At 52.3% G+C, this 22,209-nt stretch overlaps 1 protein-coding gene across 2 annotated transcripts in view; it reads right to left on the bottom strand.

Moving 5' to 3' along the window:
* Window positions 1-14,897: 14,897 nt before the first annotated feature.
* The window catches only part of Kcnj12 (potassium inwardly rectifying channel subfamily J member 12), a 46,607-nt gene continuing 39,295 nt past the window's right edge, over window positions 14,898-22,209 (bottom strand). For both annotated transcript variants that reach the window (XM_051167377.1, XM_051167378.1), the window contains exon 2: window positions 14,898-16,422. In XM_051167377.1, the coding sequence (XP_051023334.1) occupies window positions 15,080-16,366 (1,287 nt within the window). In that variant the 5' untranslated portion in view covers window positions 16,367-16,422 and the 3' untranslated portion in view covers window positions 14,898-15,079. The remainder of the gene's footprint in view (window positions 16,423-22,209) is intronic.

Below are 22,209 nucleotides of genomic sequence, written 5' to 3'. Positions count from 1 at the left end.
CCGCTTTCCCTCTACTCCCCTCCCTTATGACTGTGACTGAGGGGGACCTCCTCCCCTGTATATGCTCATAGGGTATCAAGTCTCTTCTTGGTAGCCTGCTATCCTTCCTCTGAGTGCCACCAGGCCTCCCTATCCAGGGGACGTGGTCAAATATGGGGCATCAGAGTTCATGTGAAAGTCAGTCCCCACTCTCCACTCAACTGTGGAGAATGTCCTGTCCATTGGCTAGATATGGGTAGGGGTTCGAAGTTTACTGCATGTATTGTCCTTGGCTGGTGCCATAGTTTGAGCAGGACCCCTGGGCCCAGATCTGCCCATCATAATGTTCCTCTTGTAGGTTTCTAGGACCCTCTGGGTCCTTCTATTTCCCCATTCTCCCATGCTTCTCTCACCTGGAGTCCCAGTAAGATGTCCTCCCCTCTCTCCCACTTTCCTGGTAAGCGAAGACTTTCATGGGACATGCCCCTTGGGCTAGTGTGCATATATAAGTGAGTATATACCATTTGACTCTTTCTACTTCTGGGTTAACTCACTCATTATAATCATTTCTAGTTCAATCCATTTGTCCACAAATTTTGGGAATTCCTTGTTTTTAATAGCTGAGTAGTATTCCATAGTGTAAATGTACCAGTTTCTTTATCCATTCTTCTACTGAAGGACACTTAGGCTGTTTCAAATTGGTTAGAAGAAAAAGTGGGGAAGATCCTGGAACACATTGGCACAGGAGACAACTTCCTGAACAGAGCACCAACAGCCCAGGCTCTAAGGTCAACAATTAATAAATGGGACCTCATGAGGCTGAGAAGCTTCTGTAAGGCAGAAGACACTGTCAAGAGAACAAAGCGACAGCCTACAGACTGGGAAAAGATCTTCACCAACCCTACATGTGACAAAGGTCTAATATCCAAAATATATAAAGAACTCAAGAAATTAAACACCACCAAACCCAATAACCCAATTGAGAAATGGGGTTCAGAACTAAACAGAGAATTCTCAACAGGGGAATATCGAATGGCTGAGAAACACTTAAAGAAATGTTCAACCTCCTTAGTCATCAGGGAAATGCAAATCAAAACAACTCTGAGATTCCATCTTACACCCATCAGAATGGCTAAGATAAAAAATTCAAGCGACACCACATGCTAGCAAGGATGTGGAGAGGAACACTCCTTCATTGCTGGTTGGAATGCAAACTAGTACAGCCACTTTGGAAATCTATTTGGTGCTATCTCAGAAAACTGGGAATAGGGCTTCCTCAAGACCCAGCTATTCCACTCCTTGGAATATACCCAGAAGATGCTCCAGCACACAACGAAGACATATGTTCAACCATGTTCATAGCGGCCTTATTCTAAGTGTTTTCTTATAAATGGCAGTGCCCAGCCTCTCACTGGTGAATCTCCTTACACAGTAGCATAACGTAGAGCCCTCCATCTGTCTGTCCATCTGTCCATGTCATTTCAGCTAAGGGCTTTTCCACAGCTGCTGGGGTAAGGGCATCAGCCCTTCACATGACAAAGAAATCAACAGCATCTTTAAGAAAAGAGTTATTGTTGGGGGGAGGGGGATAATCTTCTTTGTCTTCACGGGGATACACAAAGCACCATTGCGGAGTTCAGAGCCTTTGCAGGTTCTCCCCGTGAGAAGCATGACATTGCCACCCCAACACTCACTCCAGACAGTACAGACAAGTGTCAGACACTGCTGATTAGGTCTGCACACACACCACCTGAGGGGGTGTGGCCTCTAACTCTGGAGGGTCCAGAGGATACCTGCCCACTGCTCTCCTGGGTCCACTCTGGAACAGGTACCAGTGAGGGGAATGGTACAGACAGGTGTTCACTACAGGGAGCCCTGTGAGGACCACACTGCAGCGCTGAAGACGGCATCAGTCTGTATCAGGCAACACAAATCCAAAGATGCCAGGGGAAAACAGCAGAAGATGGTTTCTACTCTCTCAAAGACGCCCGCCTGCCTGTCCTTTCGGTCTCTCTCTTTGTCTGTCTCAGTCTAACCAGTAACCACCCCTACAACCATTACTCTGACCCACTCAGCCTCCAGGCACTGTAAGGGCCGTGTTCCTCACACTTCTAGTAGATGCACCTAAAGGTGGGGATGGGGTGAGGGCACCAGACAGGTAGCTGCCATGACCCAAAACTATCTCCCCAAAATGCTCCCGTGCCCCCCCCCCTGCTACTAAGCAACAGACTCAACACACCCTGCTCACTACCTCTTCATCAACTTCCCTACTAAACCCCATTGTGCATTTTTCTTTTTCTTTTTTCTTTTAGACAAGACCTCATTGTGTGGCCCAGATGGTCTGAAACTCACAGCAATATCCTCCTGCCTTAGCCTTCTAAGTGCTGCTATCGCAGGCTTCAGCCACCATACTCGGCATCCTAATGAGGTCTTTAATATCACACACACACACACACACACACACACACACACACACGCACGCACGCACGCATACACGCACGCACACACCATTCAGTCCGCCCACACTTTTGTCTCACTCATCTCCACATTCACACCTGCCCTACTGTCTGAAATCCATACACCGGAGCCTCTATGTACAAGTTGTGTTGGTTACTTTTAGATACAATTTGTATACACTCAGTCTCGTGAGCTTGAAGCTCACCCACCTCCACATTTCCCCCTGCACACACACACACACACACACACACACACAGACACACACACACACAGACACACACACTAGCCCAATCCCTGTATGGGTGCTCTGAGCCTAGGGCTGTGTATTCCTCGGAATGTCACTTGATGGTCATACACTGGAGCACAGCAGGACGCACACTGGGTCTGGCTTCTTTCATTCCACTTCCTTGCTGCACGAGCATCCCCCTCCCCCCTCCCCGTACCCATCCCTTCTTGTTCTATAAGATTCTGTCATGGGATGGGGCTGGGGAGGAGTTAAGGATATGCCAATGTAAACATGTGCACAGCAACCTGACATGCTGATTCTCCAAGCTGAAAACATTGAAAAGCTGTAATTGTGGAAGGCGACCCTATGCCTTGCCTGTCCCTATGCTCACAGGCCACCGAGCCTTTAATGGTGCCTTCCTCATACCATGGGTGAGAAGCCTCATGAGCTCCAGAGTGTGGGTCCCCGGGGCTGTGACAGACCTGTAGAAATACCCTCTGCCTCCACAACCCCACAGGCCTCCACCAAATGGCTGTCCTGGAATTCATTTAGGTGCACCTGCAGTGGGACTTCCGTCATTTTAGATAATTCATCATTATCCATCTTAAAAGGAAGCATCAGTCAGCCTGGGCTTCATCTCTAACCCTACAAAATGATTCAGATGAATTTAAAACTCTCATAAACCTGTATTTTGTATTTTGAGTTTCTAGAGCCAGAGATGCCACTTTAGGTCAAGGATGGTTGAGAATCACTATTCATTGGCCCCATGCTCACTCATTAGGCGAGGGCCTCACCTTGCCTCCTAGCTTTGTCTAGTCAGAATAATGCTGCCGTAAACGCCGGCTCAAGCTTGTGCGTGAGCATGCATCGTGCCATCTCTCTTAGGAAGCCGCTGCTGGCAGAAAGGCTGAGTTGATCTGAGAAGTCAGCCTATGTCTGAGTTTATTAAGAAACTGCCAGATCTTGGACATTTTTTGCCATATTCATTCTCTGCTGAGCAAGCAGGAGGCTCTGTCGTGGCTGCTGTTGTTCTACGGTGCTGAGAGAGCTGCAGGGAGGATGCTGGATGTCCCTGAAGCTGGAAATGGGGTCAGTATCATTTGAGGACACAGCTGTGGACTTCACCTGTCAAGTCCTGTGTAGGTCCTGGATGCTGCGCAGAGGAACCCCTGGAGGGATGTGATGCCGGATGGAGAACTATGGCATTCTGATGCTCTTGGAGCACTGCATTACCAGACCTGAGGTGGTCCTCAGGTAGGAGCATGGGTCTGAGCTATGGTGTCGTGTGTGTGTGTGTGTGTGTGTGTGTGTGTGTGTGTGTGTGTGTGTGTGCTCGCGCGTGCGCGCAAAGCGTTCTACTTGCAGCGTGCCCTATGTGACATCTGAATCCATGTCAGTGCAAAACCGTTTGAATGAAGACAGCCATCTCTTAGCTGAGCTCCAAACAGCATCAAAAAAACCCAATAAAGGTCATCAGGCCAAGGAGTGCACTGTAGTAAAGCACACTGCTGTAGTTCTCCTGACCCGGTGCCAGGATCCACTAAGAAACCCCACAGACCCGCATTAGCAGGCATCAAATAACTTACGACAGTGAGAGCTCACCTGAAATTTAAAAATAAATTGGGCTCAGGATGTGGCTCAGTGGCTGCGTGCTTTCAATACTTGTGTCGTGTGTCTACATTTATAAATTCTTCATGTTCTCTTTATCTTGAGGAAATCTACCCAGGGATGATTGTAAATATAACCAGCCATGGAGAGATTGCAGCCAATTTAGAATTCTCCTTGGGCAAGGGCATTTGTTCGATCGTGATGAGTAAAAAAAAAAAAAAAAATCTTTCCTAAGAGACACGGTGTGGCTGGGTACCATACAGTCTTTTTGAACTCACACTGTTGCCCCGCTGGTGTTGTTCCCTGTCCCAGTTCATCCTCCTGGATGATGTCACCACATCCAGCCTTAAATTTAACTCATGATGATTTTCATTATAACCCTGAAATTGATGTTTTTTAAACATGGTTTTGTTTTTTTTTTTTTTTTTGAGAAAAAGTTCATATATGTAAGTTTGATGTTAATTTTAAAATGGAATTTTTATTGGAAATTAGTCAACTATTAGTAAATAAAGAAACATAATTATATAGAAAGAACCAGAAGGAAGGAAGGAAGGAAGGAAGGAAGGAAGGAAGGAAGGAAGGAAGGAAGGGTAGGTCAAGACAAATGTGGCTGTGGCTTGGTGGTAGGGCATATGTTTAATATGTACAGGCCTTGGGTTCCACCTCAGAAGGGTAAGAGAAGGAAGGATTTTTAAAAAGGGGGGAAGAGAAGAGGAAAGGGGGGAGGAAGGGACTGTCAAGCTGACTTCCAAGGCAGCTATGCCATTGTTGGATGTCTTAAGCTGTCCAGATGCCCATCCTCATCGGCCCACCTCTCACGTCATTAAGCAGACAGCATGAATGCCTCAAGGCCCTTCAGGACCCATGGCCGCACTACTTAAAACCCCAGCCCCGGCCTTTGTCTGGACCTTGTCCCTGGCTCCGAGTGAGTACTTGTGCCTTCAGTCTGTTCCTCTAACTCACTGAGCACCAGCCAAAGGCCACCCTGCCAGGGACACTGGAACCTGTGCCTAATGACATCCTGTGGGAGCCGGGCACTGTTACCGGCAGTGTCTCTGGGTCAGGGCAGGTCACTCACATGCTGTGTTCTGATCATCAACTCCATTTCACAGAGAAGAAGACTGAGGCAGAGAGAAGCTCTCTCCCTGGGTTGGGGTGCCAGACACAGGCACTGATGGAGGTGGTGCCTACAAATCTGTCACCCACAGAACAGAAAGCGCACTGGTGCCCTGGGCCTCTTTGGGACGTTTCAGAAGAGAGGCTGTGTTTGCCACTGAGGAAGACAAAGGCCAGTATGGCAGGCCCTGCTGACCAGCTGTTAGCGAAGAAGCACAGCTCACCACAAACGCATTCACCAGATGCTGAAATCATGTTCCGGTACCGTGGGTTTCCCTTGGAAGCCTGGGTACTCTTTTTGACGTAATGTCCTTCAAAGAGTTATTCTTAAAAAGAAAAAAAAAGAAAAAAAAAAGACACGGGGCACAGGACATTTTTAAAGCACTCAGCAGTGAGTTCTTGAACTGGGTCTAGCATTTAAGGCGTAGCTGTACCTCCCTCCAGGGCCAACCTCCCCAAAGCCTCTTGGCTCTCCAAGGGTCTCACGCTCCCTGCCCCCATCACAGGTGCTCACCTCCCATCCAGCTAGGACCAACAGCCCACCTCCTGCCTCCTGTGGCTCTTTTGTATCTCTTGTTGGGCATCTTCTAGGTGAAAAGCATATTCTTCTGAGTGCTGAGACACAGCAGGCGAACAGGGAGAACAGAAATTCCTGCTCAAGGACGATGACATTCTAATGAGGGCAAAGCAACCATGGTGGTGTGTAGAGGGCTGAGGGGAGACTGACGGGTGGGAATGAATCCTAGGCCCAGCATGGTCCCCATGACATCCTGTGTCCTGCATAGTATTGATGAAGGCTCATGTAGTGCCCTCAGGAACCTGAGTGGTATGTATAGGGAGGGGGTGCCCGTGGGACACCATGGAGCCTTGTGTGGTCACTATGGGGTCCTTTGGGGTCCCTCTGGGCTCTTTGTGACCTGCCTGAACCCAGCCCTAAAATCCTGTTTCCTTTTTTTTGTTTTTTGTTTTTTGTTTTTTGAGACAGGGTTTCTCTGTGTAGCCTTGGCTGTCCTGGACTCGCTTTGTAGACCAGGCTGGCCTCGAACTCACAGTGATCCGCCCGCCTCTGCCTCCCGAGTGCTGGGATTAAAGTTGTGTGCTACCATGCCAGGCACAATGCTGTTTCCTTTTATTCTCTCTTCTAGGCTTCGTTTGTGCTGAACTCCGCTTAGAAACCGCCTCCCCATGCACCTTGGAAACATCAGCTCGGCCCTCAGACCTCAGAGGAACTGCACACCCCTGCAGAGGCCTACCTTGGTTCCTCTCGCTGTCTAGGCTTTGCAGTTCACACCCCAATACTGTAACTTCGGATCACACTGTACTGCACTGCGCTGGACCTTGCTCTGCCCACATCCCCCTTCTTGAAGGAGCACCTGCTCCCAGCTGCCTCAGTTTCTCAGGAAACTCGCTCTAAGTGGGCAGAAATGACCACGCTCAGAAACAGAACTATTGGGGTAGACACAGCCAAAGGCTGGCCCTGAGGATTGCAAACCCCAGTGCCCTTGAACGTGGGACAGCTCCCAGTGGTCTTTATCCTCTAGGGAAGAGCTGTCAAACTGGACTGCTGCTGGCTGCTGCTAGCCACCACTACTCTCCTAGTGCCTTCTTGCCAATACTGCATCCCTCCTGTCCTTCCTTGGACACTACCCTCTTAATCAGAATCCTTCCTTCTAGGACACTAGGGTCCAGGATCCTAACTCAGCATCTATATCCTTGATCCCATGAGTGGAAAGCTCTGGACACAAGAGCTGGGCCTGGCTGGTTTCCTGACCAAGAGTGACAGTTCACAAATACTTGCAGAAAGAATGCTGAGGGCTCTTCACTTCTTGTGTGGAGCGAGGAGCAGACTCCGGGCGTGGCGGGTAAGTAAGACTACAGGACAGAGCCAGACCCTGGGCTTCAGAGTCCTCGCCGGCCTAGAACGAGCCCCTTCCGGATTTCCCAAGGAGGAGAGTAGGTAGAGAGCTCAGGGGCTTTCTAAACCAGAATTCCACCGAGCACAAAGCCCACCCATTCCGTGCCAAGTCCACACTCTCTTGCCCCACCTCCAGATTTCGGTCATTGGCCCCAGGCAAGGCCATTTCCTTCTCTGGGTGACTGATGGCCAGGCTTTGTCTAGGCTGGATCACAAGAGGCTGCAGAGCTTCTCAGTAGAAGAGAGTCTGCAGGCTTCATGCGTCATCCATCCACATACACACACAGAGAGGTGAGCTACGCCCACCTCTCACACACACAGAGAGGTGAGCTACGCCCACCTCTCACACACACAGAGAGGTGAGCTACGCCCACATCTCACACACACAGAGAGGTGAGCCACGCCCACATCTGGCCCTCGAGACTCCAGAAGACCAAGAGACAAAGACCCTCACCCACCTCCCATCAACTTAATAGCCCCAGGACAGACAGAGAAAAAGCCCAGGTATCAGGGGGATTAAAAGCCTCCAAGGCCACTGAGGACGAATCCTCCTCGTGACTGACTACTTTAGGACCTATGTCTGTTTCCCTGGTGACTTCAGAAAGGAATATGCCAGCTTTGCCACCTTTTAGGATTTGAGTTACCATATGAAAAGGTGGACATGTTTGGATTTGGTTGAGGCCCTTTAAGGCAAAACTGCCTCCTCCTGATTAAAATACTAGAAGCCAAGTTCTGCCCAGTGTGGAGACCTGGCCACAAACAGTATACACGTCTCCCTTAGGAGGCAGTCCAGCCGAGCTTGTCAATCACCTGGGCAGGAGTTCACCCCGCCCCACCCCAGGGAAATCTGTTCACCTTGAAGATATGTAAGGAAAGAGAAGGACTGGTTATCCCCTTAATGAGAGCGTGTAGTCACCCCTCCCCGAAACCCCTCTCTTCGCAGAACTTCCACCCTGTAGCACTATGGAGCAGGGCCACTTTTTGGAGCTATTTGGGAAAAGTGTAACTTTTACTTTTCCTTATTTCCTATGTCTTTCAGATAATGGCCAAACCCTAGATGTGCTTTTCCTGGGCTTTCTCACTCATTCTGGGAAGCTCTTCCCCCACCTCTGTCCCACCAGGCATCTGTTTGTCTACCGCAGGGCCCACTGCTGCTTGCTGACCTCAGCCGCTCAACAGGCTACCCTCGCCCTAACTCACACACAGCGCTGCCTTTTCTCCTCCTCTCCTCCTCTCCTCTACCTCCCCTCTCCTGGAAGCTCCTGGGATTTACACCTTGCCACCCTGCTGTTATTCTCTCAAACGCTAGTAAAAACCACCCTCAAGCTTCTTTTCAAGTCGGTTTCTAGACTAAGAACCCAAAGGAGGGAACTACAGCCTCCCCAAGTAACACCAGGAAAGATGTCTGAAAGAAGTTGCTAGAAAGGGAGACCCCACGGTCTATCACCAGTTCTGGAAAGGGGGTCGGAACTTCCTGTCAAATTTCAAACCCAGGACCAGCAGCCGCAGCTCTTGTTTAACATATGAAAAGCAGACCTGGCCTCCAGGTTCTCCCAGCATCCCTCAGTCCCTACCTGTTACAGGGTGTGGCTGGCATACCAGACTCCACCCTCTACCTTGACTTTCCAGCCCAGGGGCTGGGCTGCCCTTCCCCCAGGCTCTTCCCCATCTAATCCAAACATTTTAGTCCCCCGACCCCATACCCACTTCTTTCCTTTTGCACGTTGGGCCTTCTGGCTGCTGTACTTGGCTCTCCTCTCCCCCTAGCCCTTCCGCTTTCGCCACTTGGTTCAGGTGGAGTCATGGCCTCTCTGGACTCTGTCAGATGCGGCTGCCTCTGGCTATGCTCTCCTACATAGCTATAATAAACTTTCTCCTCCACCATGCCTAGGAGCAGCCACGCCTTTTCTCTCTTTCTTTCTTTCTTTTTTTTTTTCATCCACTTCATTCATTGGCCAAGATGAGAGAAGGGGGCCAGCCAGGCACTGACCACCAACCCTGACACCCGGAACTGACCTGATGGAAGGAGAGAACTGACTCTCAGGTTGTCCTTTTTTTTTTTTTTTTTTTTTTTTTTTTTTTTGGTTTTTCGAGACAGGGTTTCTCTGTGTAGCCTTGGCCATCCTGGACTCACTTTGTAGACCAGGCTGGCCTCGAACTCACAGCGATCCGCCTGCCTCTGCCTCCCGAGTGCTGGGATTAAAGGCATGCGCCACCAAGCCCGGCCCTCTCAGGTTGTCTTTTGACCTTCCTACTGTGTAGGTGATGGCGATGGCTTACCTGCTGCCGCCAGATGCCGCCAGGTGTGGGCTGCCCGATAAAAAGACACCACTACCCCACTCCCGAAACCTACCACCACCACCACCCCAGCTCTCTCTCTCTCTCTGTTCCAGCTTCTTCTTCTCCTCCTCCTCCTCCTCCTCCTTCTTCTTCTTCTTCTTTCCGAGACAGGGTCTCTCTGTGTAGCCTTGGCTGTCCTGGACTAAGTTTGTAGACCAGGCTGGCCTCGAACTCACAGCGCTCCCCTGCCTCTGCCTCCCGAGTGCTGGAGTTAAAGGCGTGCGCCACCACGCCCGGCTATTACAGCTTCTTTATGTTCCCTCTGTTACTGTATTTTCTCTCTCTTTCTCTGTCCTCAGCACCCCCTTCTCTCCCTCTATGTCCCCCATCTCTGCCCTCATGGCTCACTCACTACCTCCACCCTTTATCCCTCCTCTCCCCTCCCCCATAAACCTCCTTATACCAGATGTTGTGTGGCATAATTCCTCAGCACATACCTTGGCATGGTACCTACATATCATTATATTTCATAACAGACCTACACACATACAAGTGCACGCACACACACACACACACACACACACACACCATAGATAAATAATAAATAGATAAATGTAATTTTAAAATGCTTTTAAAAAGAAATCTGGAAAGAAAGCTGTTCATGCAAAGGTCTAAAGAACTAAAAAGAAGTGGGAAGCCTGGGCCAGATGATCAGGAGAAGAGGAGGGAGCTGAACTAGGACAGGAAGCAGGGGCCACACAGGACAGCGCAGCCAGGGACCAACTGAAACTCTGCATTCAGCGTGGCAGGAAGCCAGCAGGAGGCCATGTTGGGACTGGGTGGAGGGATTATTACACTGGGATGAGATGTGACCTCGGAGGCCTGTTGTTGCTAAGAAACCAATGAGAGGCTCTAGTGTATCCCCTCATGCTAAGGAAACGCCCGTGTACAGTCCCCTCAAGCCCCAGGGCCAGCCACCACACTAGACAGAATGACCCTAGGGCAGACCACTCACCAGGCTGTACATTGACTGACAGACTTTAACTGCGGGCTGCCCTTGCCACCAGCAGCCCAAGTGTAAAGTGTCTGGGTTGATTGACCCAACTTGGAGACGGCTTGGACCCGAGGCTTAGCTGGATCCCACCTCAAGGAACTGCCCTCCAACGGGTCTTGTTCAAGTCTTAATTCTCTTGAGACACTTCCTCCAACACAGAGAAAGGATGCCTCTTGACTGGCCTGCCAGGGGCATGGCTAATATCGACAGAGACATCCAGCCATTACACCTCAATTTAAGTAGGTACCCTGTCCCCACTCATGACCAAGTGCCAGCTACTGCAGTTCAGCCTGCCTGAATGACAGTCCCAAGGGGATGCACCTCATCTCTGGGAGAGCAGGAGAGTGCCTTGTCCCTTGGCCACACTACTCAGGTACAGCTGTTGTCCCTGCCCTCAAGTACACTGAGCACAGGGCCCAGAGCGCCAGCGTAAATCAAAGCACTTAAGGCTAAGCAATGCTTCTTTCTACTTCTGCCCCTTCAATACCTCTGCAAGCTGGCCATCAGCAGTTCCTTTTTACTGATGGTAACACTATAGGTAGAGGAGTCGTCCTCTCCCCCACCCCGACCCCCCGCCACCCCCTCCCTGCAGTCAAGTGGCCTGAAATTCGACCTAAGGCCCTTTAGGGTAGCATTATAACCAGGAGAAGGGATGCCAAGAAACCACAAGCTCAAAGGGGACCCAAAAATGCAAGCAGTGTGCAAGCAGCCAGGACCAACTGTGAAGCAGACCCACAGGCAGGGCCTAGATCCTCTCTCTGGTCAGTACTACAGGGAAAGCTCGTGTGCAAAGGAATGAGGTCACAACACTCTGGCCCCAACTGCCTTAGATCCCGGTGGTAGAATCCCAGCAGACCTCCAGGCCTATGGGCCTTAACCAGACCAAGCCAGCAGCTCCAGAGCCCTGCCCCCTCACCCCGCCCCACCCACCCACCTGCTGCAGACCTGGCTATAGGGAAGCACTGCTGGAATTCTCCTAGATGATGATGCTAAGGGCCAGGCCACACAGCACTCCTTCTTTGCTCTCTGGAATCTTCCATATCTGCAGAATGTGGGGCCCTTGGGGTCTTGTGCTGGGACAGAGGGTTAGAGATTTATCAACTCATGGAAGCAGTTTGAATAAAGGAAGGCGCGCCCTCTGCCCAGGCTTTGGCCATGGAGATCCGAGAGTCTGAGCCCTTGGCACAATGAAAGCAATTTCCGGAAGACAAACTGACACGTTTGTCTGCACTCTATTCTCACTCTGGCCTCATGGTGTCACCAGTTTGACTTGTGTTGGGGGAGGGGTTCATTTAACCCCCCAGTCCTCCTCTCGGTTCTTGTAGAGGAAGCAGGGTTGCCCATCTGGGAGGTTGGGGGGGCAGGTGTCCTCTCTCTGAAGGATCTCTGGGAGTGTGCTGGGCACGCCTGCAGGAAAGGATGATACTCAGTGCCCCTGTGTGGAAGGAAGGAGGGCAGGGCAGTAAGAGCCAAACAATGAGACAGAGGCAGTGTGGGGAAGGGTGGGGAGTGCCCGTGGGAAAGGCTGAAAAGCCTAGCCTGGGGTCTGAGAGGAGGCTGTGCTCTGGCTCCTCTCAGCAATGTTGCTGCCATGTCCTTCTCTGTCCCTGAAGACAAGCCCTCAGAGAGCCCTACGGTCCAGTCTGCAAGGGTCCCGAGGAAGTGCAGATGCTCGGCATGAGGCAGAGGCCAATGAGACACACATCTCAACACAGTAGCATTCAAAGAGATCAAAATGCATTTAATGTGGTCTAGTCTCATCGCCTACATCTTTAGATACCGCTATGTATTGAAAATAACATGAAAATTCTCCAGTTTCACCATTTAAAATAGATTTAACATTCTATGACCTCACACAGAGCAGACACCCATCCAGAGGCCTCCCTATGGTGTGTTCCTCTGCCCCCAGGCCCTCAGCTGGACAAGGGCCAGGTGGCCCAGCACCAGCTTGGGCTCAGGGAAGCCGTTTCATTCCGTGCAGCTCTCACATGCTGCACACCGCACCCACCCCCCACTGACATTCACGTATACACACCCCGGGACCTCCACACACTCACACATGTTCACACGCACAGATGCCCCCATGGCCTCCAACAGGATCTGGTGCAGAGGCTTACCGTCAGACTCCTCAAACTGCCGCACACTGCGTATAGCCTGCATAACCAGGGCAGGGCAGGGAGTCAAGTCACACTGTGATTATGTCTGTAGCTTCCAGCCTGGCCAGTTCAGGTTGGCGAGCACTAACTCCACCTCACCCCAATTAAAAAAATAAAAATAAAAAAACAAGCACACACATACCTGTGGGAAGACATAGACTACCTGTACACAAACACCTGTGTATACCATATACCTGCATACCAAGTGTCACACACAGGGAGATGATCATGTGAGCACATCTGTACATGCATGCACACATACACCCTGGCTTCCCTTCTCATGCCCTCCCAGGGCCCAAGCTTTCCTGCTTGGCACAGGCACATGGCTCCCCTCTCAGTGGCCTCCCCCATTAAGTGCACTAAAGAGGGGTGGCTAGTTTGGTCTTTAGCACAAGCAATAAATAAATACAGGGAAAGAGACAAAAATAAAGAGGGCAGGATTGAAACGACAGCATCTGCCTGCCTTTGGCAGAGATGAAAGGCAGTTTGAGCTGCTCTCCAGCAGGGCCCAGGGACTGGACCATTCTGGCAGGCCTGGGCCTGGGAGGAGGATGGGCCACAGCATTGAATGCTTCCAGCATTGAGATGAACTGGCAGCAGGCCTTGGGAGACCTGGAGCCCCTAGACCCTGCTCTGGATTCAGGCTCACCTATTCCAGACCACCAGGTGCCCAGGCTCCCACAGTGGTACCCAGTGGCCAGGACCCTCCCTCCTTTTCCCCCCTTCCTCAACACTCACGCTGACAACCTGATAGAGGTGAGTGAGAACCAAGTACTCTCACCTGAATGCACCTTTAGGCCCCAAGGCCGAGGCTAGAAAAGTCAGTGAGATTTGGGGCCAGGGATGGGGCCAAGAACACAAGGGAGCTGAGGCCTCTGCAGCAGGTCCTAGGCTAGAAATTAGCATGGACTCTTAAACTAGATGCCTGGGAGCAAGCCCACCCCAAGGCTCCCTTGACTGGGCACTGTGAAGAAGACTCCACGGCTTGGGGCCTCAGAGGAAAAGCTCCACCACAGGTCCCTAAAGGCTAAACAGAAATTCTTTGTTTTATGACATTTCTCTGATCATCTCTATGGTGGCAGGGGTCTATTGGGGGGTGGGGGGTGGAGAGTGGGGGTGGGGGTGGCTGTTCCTCTCCTTTTCTAGACTCTGCCTTCCAGCAGCAGATCCCTGGCTGGGGCCAGCGGAGCTATCTCATCTTGCCCCAGGAGTGTGGGAGAAAGGCAGGCAGAGACACAGCTGTGGGACCAAGTGGAGTGCAGCCTCCTCACCCTCAGAGGGGGGCTTATGGGAGCTTCAGGAGTGGAGCAGAGAAAGATTAAACAAATCTGATAAAACCAAAAGTGACCGAAGCCAGACAACCGGTAGAGTCTCTAAGGCACAACTCAAGCTGTAAGTCCCGAGCGGGTGGGGCTGACCCACTTTCTGGAAGTGTGGGACCCAAACCCCATGCTAATTTCCTGAGTGTCCTTTCTTGAGGACCACCCACCCAGATGTTTCCTACCGGCCCTCACTGCAAACAGGAAAAGGAATCACAGCAGGAACCCGGAAGGAGCTCCTAAACCCAGCCCTGACGCAGCTGAGGTACACCGTCAAACGCAAAAGATCGAGCCAGATTCATCCTAGTGGGCCCCCACCCCCAGAGACATCCAAACACTTTATTAGGATCAGAAACAACAGTCACAAGCAGCCCGATTCATCCTTATTCACGACAACTCGCAGGGCCCTGGCACACGTGAGGAAGAAAACAGACCTCCTCCAAGAACCTTCCAGGGCACTCCATCCAGCCGCTTGCCTGGCAGCACTGAGCAAGGAGTCTAACTGTCCCCACACCATGAATTTTAAAAATCAAACCACATGTTAGTGTTTTCTTGTGTTTTGTGGTTTTTTGTTTGTTTGTTTGTTTGTAAACAGTCTTATCCAAGTTTTTTTTTTTTTTTTTAAAACCCAATGAAGAGTGCATACATAGCCTTCTCCCACCAGGGCTGGGACCTGCACCCAGGGCCTCCAGCAGAGTCCCTGACTCCAGTGGTTTACCCTACCCCAAGAGGTCACCTCCTTGCCCACGTGTATTGATCAGCCTTGGAGGCCACGGGCAGTTGTTCACCCTGGCCACCCGAGTGGCCCACCAACTTTCCCAAGCTATTGCGAAAGAACATGAAAAGACTAAAAAACGCTACTGAGTCTGTGACCTGAGGCATTTGGCCTGCTCTGCTGAAACCCAGGTCCCCCGGGGTGACATGGGACCTATCGTGGTCAGGGTAGTACTGCACCTAAGCCAAGGGCACTCAAATCTCTGACTCCCGTCTGTAGGGCCGCTGCTCCAGGGCACCACTGCTAGCCTGTAGTCTATCAAAGTCAGGTTCAGGTTGCGGGCTGCGGCCATCTCTGTCTGTAGCCACCTCGTCCTCCTCATCTCGGCTCAGGAAGGCCAGCTCGTTCTCATAGCAGAAAGAGTTGGCGCTGGGCAGGAGGAACTTGTTTTCCACTAGGTCCTTGGCGCTGCAGCGGGGCGTGGAGGGCACCTCATAGGTCTTGTGGAAGTGGGAGTAGTCAATCTTGTATTGGTTTTTTTCCTCAAAGAGAACCGGCTCAAAGCGGTGGCCCCACAGGATCTCATTAGCCAGGTAGGAACTGCGAGCCTGGGTGGTCATGGCGGTGGCCTCTACCATGCCTTCTAGGATGACCACAATCTCAAAGTCATCTGTCTCGAGGTCCTGACGGCTAATGCCAAACAGTGGGCTGGCCTCATCGATCTCGTGCAAGATCGTGATGGGCGACACCAGGAAGATCCGGTCCAAGCCCTTATCAAAGCCCACGTCAATGTCAATCTGGTCCAGTGGGATGTACTCACCCTCTTCTGTGACCCTGGGCTTGATGAGCTGGGCCCGCACGTGGGCCTCTACGATGTGGCTCTTGCGCAGGTTGCCCACGCGCCACATGAGGCAGAGCTTGCCATCGCGCAAAGCCACCACTGCGTTATGGCTGAAAAGCAGAGTCTGCGCTCGCTTCTTAGGCCGTGCCATCTTGGCCATGATGGCACCGATCATGAAGGAGTCGATGATGCAGCCCACGATGGATTGTGCCACCACCATAAAGACAGCCACCGGGCACTCCTCGGTCACGCAGCGTAACCCGTAGCCAATGGTGGTCTGCGTCTCGATGGAAAAGAGAAAGGCTGCCATGAAGCCGTGGACCTGCAGCACACAGGGGGTACGGCCGCGGCCCTCGGCTGGCTCCAGGTCTCCATGGGCGACGGCAATGACCCAGAAGATGATGCCGAACAGCAACCAGGAGGCGAGGAAGGCCAGGGAGAAGATGAGGAGCATGTAGCGCCAGCGGATATCCACACACGTGGTAAACATATCAGCCAGGTAGCGCTGCGACTTCTCATCCATGTTGGCGAACTCAATGTTGCACTGGCCGTTCTTCTTGACGAAGCGGTTGCGGCACCGGCGCCGTGTGTGCACCTTGCCGTTGCCAAAGCCGTTGGCGCCTGACATGGTAACCAGGCGTAGGCCGTCCTCTTCTGATGACACAATGCTGTAGGGGTTGGCCCGGCTGGCTGTGGTCATCCCGGGGTCTGGTGGACCCTGGACTGCCCCCAGGCTAACTCCAGGTGGGGCCGCTTCTGCAAAAGAGAGGACAGGAGGTCTGTCTGGGCAGGCAGCCAAGGCCCATGGCAGTAACTGGCAGACCCAGCCCCTATTTAGTCACTACAGATCCCCTGTCTTCCCCTCCCACTTGAAGCCTGCTCCTCAATCCACCTTCTCAGCTTGGCAAACAGTCTCCCCCCCCCCCCCCCCCCCCCCCCACCCCCCCGGGGCTCCCAGCAGATCCAGCCAGAAACACTGGCTCCTCTCGTCTCTTACTCCTATACCAAGGGCTCTGGCTTTCGATACATATTTATATTTTTCTCGCCCTCATAGCCCAAGCCCTGGTCACCTCCTACCTGGACCACTAGCCTCACTTCATCTGCCTTGTGTCCCCATGGCAGGCACCAGGAGCCAAGTCGAATTTCATCCTTCCTCTGCCCTGAGAGCTGCAAGGCCTGTACAGGTAGTCCCGCAGCCTTGTTTTCCTGGCTGGACACAAACGCTCCCCCCACCGCACACATACATGCCCTCTCTCTCTCTCTCTCTCTTTCTCTCTCTCTCTCTCTCTCACTCACTCACTCACACACACAAACACTCACACACAGGTCTCCTCAAACTCCCATGCCCCACGCATGCTTCCCCCACTCACACACTCACACATACACCCACTCCCCCCATGCTCCCCCTCCCACAGCAGAGCTGCTGTACATAAGACTGTGCACCCATGATGTTATGACAGGCCTCCTCGTGCCGTAGAAGTAACGTACACAAGGTCCTGACCCACTCACTGCACACTCCAGCTCTCGTGTGGAATATCAGCAGCAGCAATCATAATAGCTGTGACACTGGCCAGCTTTCCTACTAAGATTACCAGCTCCTTCACATCAGGCATTCATGTCACTCACTGCCACATCCCAGGTCTAGAATGCGTCTGCCAAGCCCCGGGCCTCACTCTGCCTGACATTCCATGTTCACTCTGCCCATCCTCTTGATTCCCAGAGGACCCACCAAGCACCCATAGGCTACACCCATACTTTTTCTATCATGGGAGTCATGTGACATAAGAGGTAAGCCCTAGAGTAGACACCCAGATTGGGTCTCTTAAGGTTGCCCTAACTTCAGAACAGGCACCTTCCCTCATCTCTGCTGAGGACCTCAGGAGCACAGACCTCACAAGTGTCACCTGCTTCCAATAGCACCTTTGGTCTCCTATAGGGAACACCACATTGCCAGACCAGTCTAGCACACAGTCCTACCAGAGAAGGCCTGAAGAATGGCACAGTGGCCACAACAAACCCATTTCTCAGGCCTAGGCTTTGCACACTCCACAAGAGCTGATGCTAGGCTAAGCCAGGGACCACAGCATGCCTGACCCTGTAGACTCTAGGCTGCCTCAGCTGGGCTGAGCTGAAAGTGGGTATCTGCTGGTGTAGCAGAACACTGATGAACTGGGCATGCTGTGTCTCCCCATCACGAGGATGCTATGCACCCCAAGACCTACCCAATCACACCAGAATTTAAAGCCCAACAAAGCCTTGGAGCCCTCAATCCCCTGACATCACTAGGAAGGCAAAGAGATTCTAGAAGAAGATCCCAGGGTAGCTGGGTACCTAGGGCAGGCTGGATGTTATCAGAGATTCCAGTCCTTCGACCCTCGAGGGTGGGTCTGCCCCATTTTTCAGACAAAGAGGCTCAGAACAAGAAGACACTTGCCCAGTGCCAGTAAGCAGAGATGGCAATGCTTGAATTCAACCCCTTCTGAACAGCACAACTCCTGGCCACATCTACACTTAGAGGGACATGTCCTACAGGCGTGATTGGAGACCAGTTATCCAGCCAGCTCAGGAAGCACTCCCAGGGTCATTGCCATGAACCACAAAGCTGCTCAGTCGTGCAGCCTGGCAGACACAAGGCATGGCCATGAGCCTGAAAACCACAGAAAGGGGCCTGTCAGACATGAGGCAAAACGCATTCATGGCCCTCAAGTCATCCTTTAAGAGCCAAAGAGGCTTTCCAAGAGGTAAAGGAACTCCCAACCAAGACATATGGCCATCAAGCAGGAGAGCTGAGATCCAAACTTCATGTCCAATGCTAGGTCTCCTACCGCGTGACTTCAGGCCTTCCAGGGCCACCTGTCCTCACTCTGACATCCTCCCCTACAGCTGCTTCAGTTGACCACCTCACCATGGGTCTTTGTAGCTGAGGCTCGGGGCTGTAATGGTGGATGCTGTTTCTGTCTGGGCCAGAAGGCAGAGGGTTGGTGGGGCTGGGGAACTCGGGAACCATTCTGGGAAGGCATCTCAGTCCCAGGTTCCTGAGCCTTCCAGGGGAAGGTGGCCAAGGTTGGGGTACTCAGACGCCGAGGGGAGGCTGCCAGATTCCAGGAGCCAGGCTTGTGTGGCCTAGAGGCCTTGAGGGACGTCCAACGGGTCATGATGGCTCTGGCTCACGCTATGAGCAGCAGCTGGCCTGCAGGGAACAGAACCACAGGAATCAAAGACTGGGGAGCCCAGTCCAGAACCCCACTCCAGGAAGGCAGCCTTACACACTCGGCCAGCCCTCACGTAGCTGAGAGGGCTGCAGCCACTCCTGGAAGCACCCAGGCGGTGTCACAGGCCTGGAATTCCCACTTCTATTGGTATTCCACCCAAACCAAAGAAGATTAACCTCTCGTCAAGTTTACGCCTGTTCCGTACCCGAGCCAGAAATGGATCCTGAGTGAAGCCGCTTGTCCAAAACACCCAGAGAGCGTACATAAGCACAGAAGCAGACAGAGCCCTAGAGTATGGAAGCCTCTCACCTAGAGCTCAGTGAAGACAGAGCCCAAAGGAAGACCCAGAAGCAGAGACTAGCATCATAGACAAGCCAGAGTGTCTCAAGGAGACCCTCACACACAAAGGTTCGTGAGAGAAAGTACTAAAGATCTCTAAGAACCGTGGGGCGGAACCTCAGCTGGGGGCATGCAGGCTGGCAGGCTGTTACTTGGTGGGGGCATGACAAGACTAGGAAAGAAAAAGGAATGAGAATTTGTTTCACTTGAAGAAGTCTAAGCAAGAGAAGAGGCCAGCACCCCTTTCCACAGGTGGGGAAACTGAGGCCAAAGGAGAAAACAATGCTTAAGCTAACAGTGAGGACCATGGTAGCAAGGCCCAGGCTAGCCAGTTCTGGGCGTTGCCAGGAGGGAACAGGGAGACTCAGGGGAGTACAGTACCTGAACTAGGCAAGGAGAGTTGGAACCGGACAGCACTCAAAATGAGACCAGACACAGTGGGTAGTCGATGGCACGGAGCCCGCAGGAGGAAATGACCTGCCCTGGGCCTCCAGGCTTAAGACCGGCTTCTTGTTGTGGAATCCGCAGGCACAGCCTCTCAGCATCCAGTAAGCCTGGAGCACTGGCCAGGGCCAGGACTGGAGTTTTGAGCGAAAAGAGCTGCCACCTAACCTAGGGTGGGGCCTGGGAGTCACTGGGAGGTACCTCCGGAGAGAGCAGGACACCCCATGCCTGTCTCCAAGACTCTGAGCACCTCAGGTTTCACTAGCATCCGGGAGGAACTGGGGCAAGGCTTGGGTCCATATTCCCAGATGTCAGCAAGATCTTGACAGCAAGGCACGGGCCCTGGGAGTGGAGCATCAGGTGAGCCCCGTCCCTTGGGCTCCTCCAGAATGAGGGGGGAAAAGGGGTCAGAAATTGTCAAGTGCTGCTACCTGACGAGTGCTCTTTGGAAAATCTACCATGCCCATCTTTTTAATTCCCGTAATGACCATGACGATTAACCCCTTCTCCAGGGAGGAAACTCAAGCCCAGAGAGTTTGAGTCACTTGTCAAAGGCCACACAGCTACCAGGGAGTGGAGTTTCTGCTCTGGAGAGCTAAGATGAAAGCAACATCTATTACCTCAGGTCCTGAGGGCAGACTGGGTGGCATCATATTCCAGTAGCAGTTCTCCAGTCCCCACAATCCCACCTGGTAATAAAATAGACAATACATATCGCCCCCTGAGTTGGCAGTCAACAGCCAACTTCTCAGGGACAGGGTACTCTCAACCAAGCTCCCACACCACAAGACTCCTTAGAGGTCACGTGTGCAGGGAAGGCAAGCATGTAGCCAGCCAGGGCCTTTCCCTGTGTGCCGATGGCTGTTTTCAATAGCCAACCGCCGAGCTATCGCCCCCTGCATCCAGGAGTAGTTAATGCAGTTGCTACTCCACCAGTCTTAGCCTGAGAGGCTCCAAGAGGGCTCCGTGCCTCAGTCACAAAGGAAATGTGAGACCAGGCAGACAGGAGGCACAGAGTTCTCCCCTGTGCCAGGCCCTGCCCAGAGTGTAAACCTGTGGTTTATAGGCAACAGGAAAGGGTGCTTGTAGAGGTCCTCTGGCCAGAGCTAGGAGCACAAAGACTCTTAAGGAGGCTGGTCTGGGGGCTGGAGAGATGGCTCAATGGTTAAGAGCACTGCTTGCTCTTCCGGAGGTCCTGAGTTCAATTCCCAGCAACCACGTGGTGGCTCACAACCATCTATAATGTGATCTAATGCCCTCTTCTGGCCTGCAGAGTGCTGTATGCATAATAATAAATAAATAAAATTTAAAAAAAAAGGAGTCTGGTCTGGTTGGTAAGAGCTCAGAATGGGTGTGTTCAGGGATAGGAAGTTGGGAGAGTTGACGGTTCCTTTTCCAAATCTGGGAAGGTGACTCCCTAGCCATTTTTCCAAGCCAGACTTCCTGGTCAAATCCTCAGATAACCTTTGTGCCCATGCCCTGCAGACATCCAGGGTCAGCGTATATGCTGGACTTCTGCTTCAAGCCTGTGCTAGGCTTGAGGGAAGTAGAGGTCGCTCCCTGCTGGGGGTGGGGGGAGGTCACTGCCACTCTCCCATCCCCCAGCCCTCACGTCTTCAGAGTCCTTGCCCTGATACTAGCAGCCATGTTGTCATCAATGTCTCTTTGCATAAAAGCTCTCTGGTCAATAGACTTCCCTCTCTGACCATGCACAGAGCAGGCTGGGGACGCAAACCGCCCAGAGCAGGCAGGTAAACAGCTCCTCTGCCTGCCCCTGGCATGAGATGGCTCTGCAGTGCATGCTCCACATGTCACCTTGGCTGGAGTCTCAGCTGGCAATCCCCAACCAGCTACACTCGGGCACCAACCCTATCAACAACATGTCCTTTACCCCCCTCTATCTATCTGTTCCTCCTCTGCCTTGCCTCAGTGCTCACTCCCCTCTGGGACTCCCATGAAGCTAGCTAGCTACCTGCATTGAGTGCTTGGAGTCTCCTCACAGGGCCTCTGGTGTCTCCCTTCTGCAAAGACTCTGTGAGCCCCAATGTCTATCCCCTCCAGGAGGCTCACACCAGCAAGAAGACAGTACAGTACCCCAAGGTGTGCGCCACCCTCTCTCCTCCCCCACCTCACTCTATGGAGACCTCTAGGTTCCCTGACCCGTAAGACCAGAAGCTGCCTGTTCACTGCTGAAGTTGCTTTCGTCCCAGCGCCATCCCCCATCATCCCTCCAACACCCGGACACCAAGAACCTGAGAAACACTCCTGCTCAGACAACTAGGCAAAGGCCAGAGCGAGGACTCGAAGGATGGGCGAGGAGGGGAAGAGAGCCATGAATGTCGAAGACAGATATATGCGCAGGTGGGTGGTCCAGCAGATGGATGGATAAACTGGGCTGACAGATGTGTGGGTGTCTGGAGAGGAGTGACCAGATAATGGGTGGCTTGGTGGGTGGATGGATGGATGGATGGGCGGATGAATAGGTAAAGGAAATGAGTAATGAATAGATGGGATGGGCAGCTAACAAATTAGAGTGGGTAACTGTGAC

Source organism: Acomys russatus, chromosome 25, assembly GCF_903995435.1.
Source record: "Acomys russatus chromosome 25, mAcoRus1.1, whole genome shotgun sequence".
Taxonomy (NCBI): domain Eukaryota; kingdom Metazoa; phylum Chordata; class Mammalia; order Rodentia; family Muridae; genus Acomys; species Acomys russatus.
Note: the sequence above shows the minus strand (reverse complement) of the source record. Positions and strands in the feature narration are given on the sequence as shown.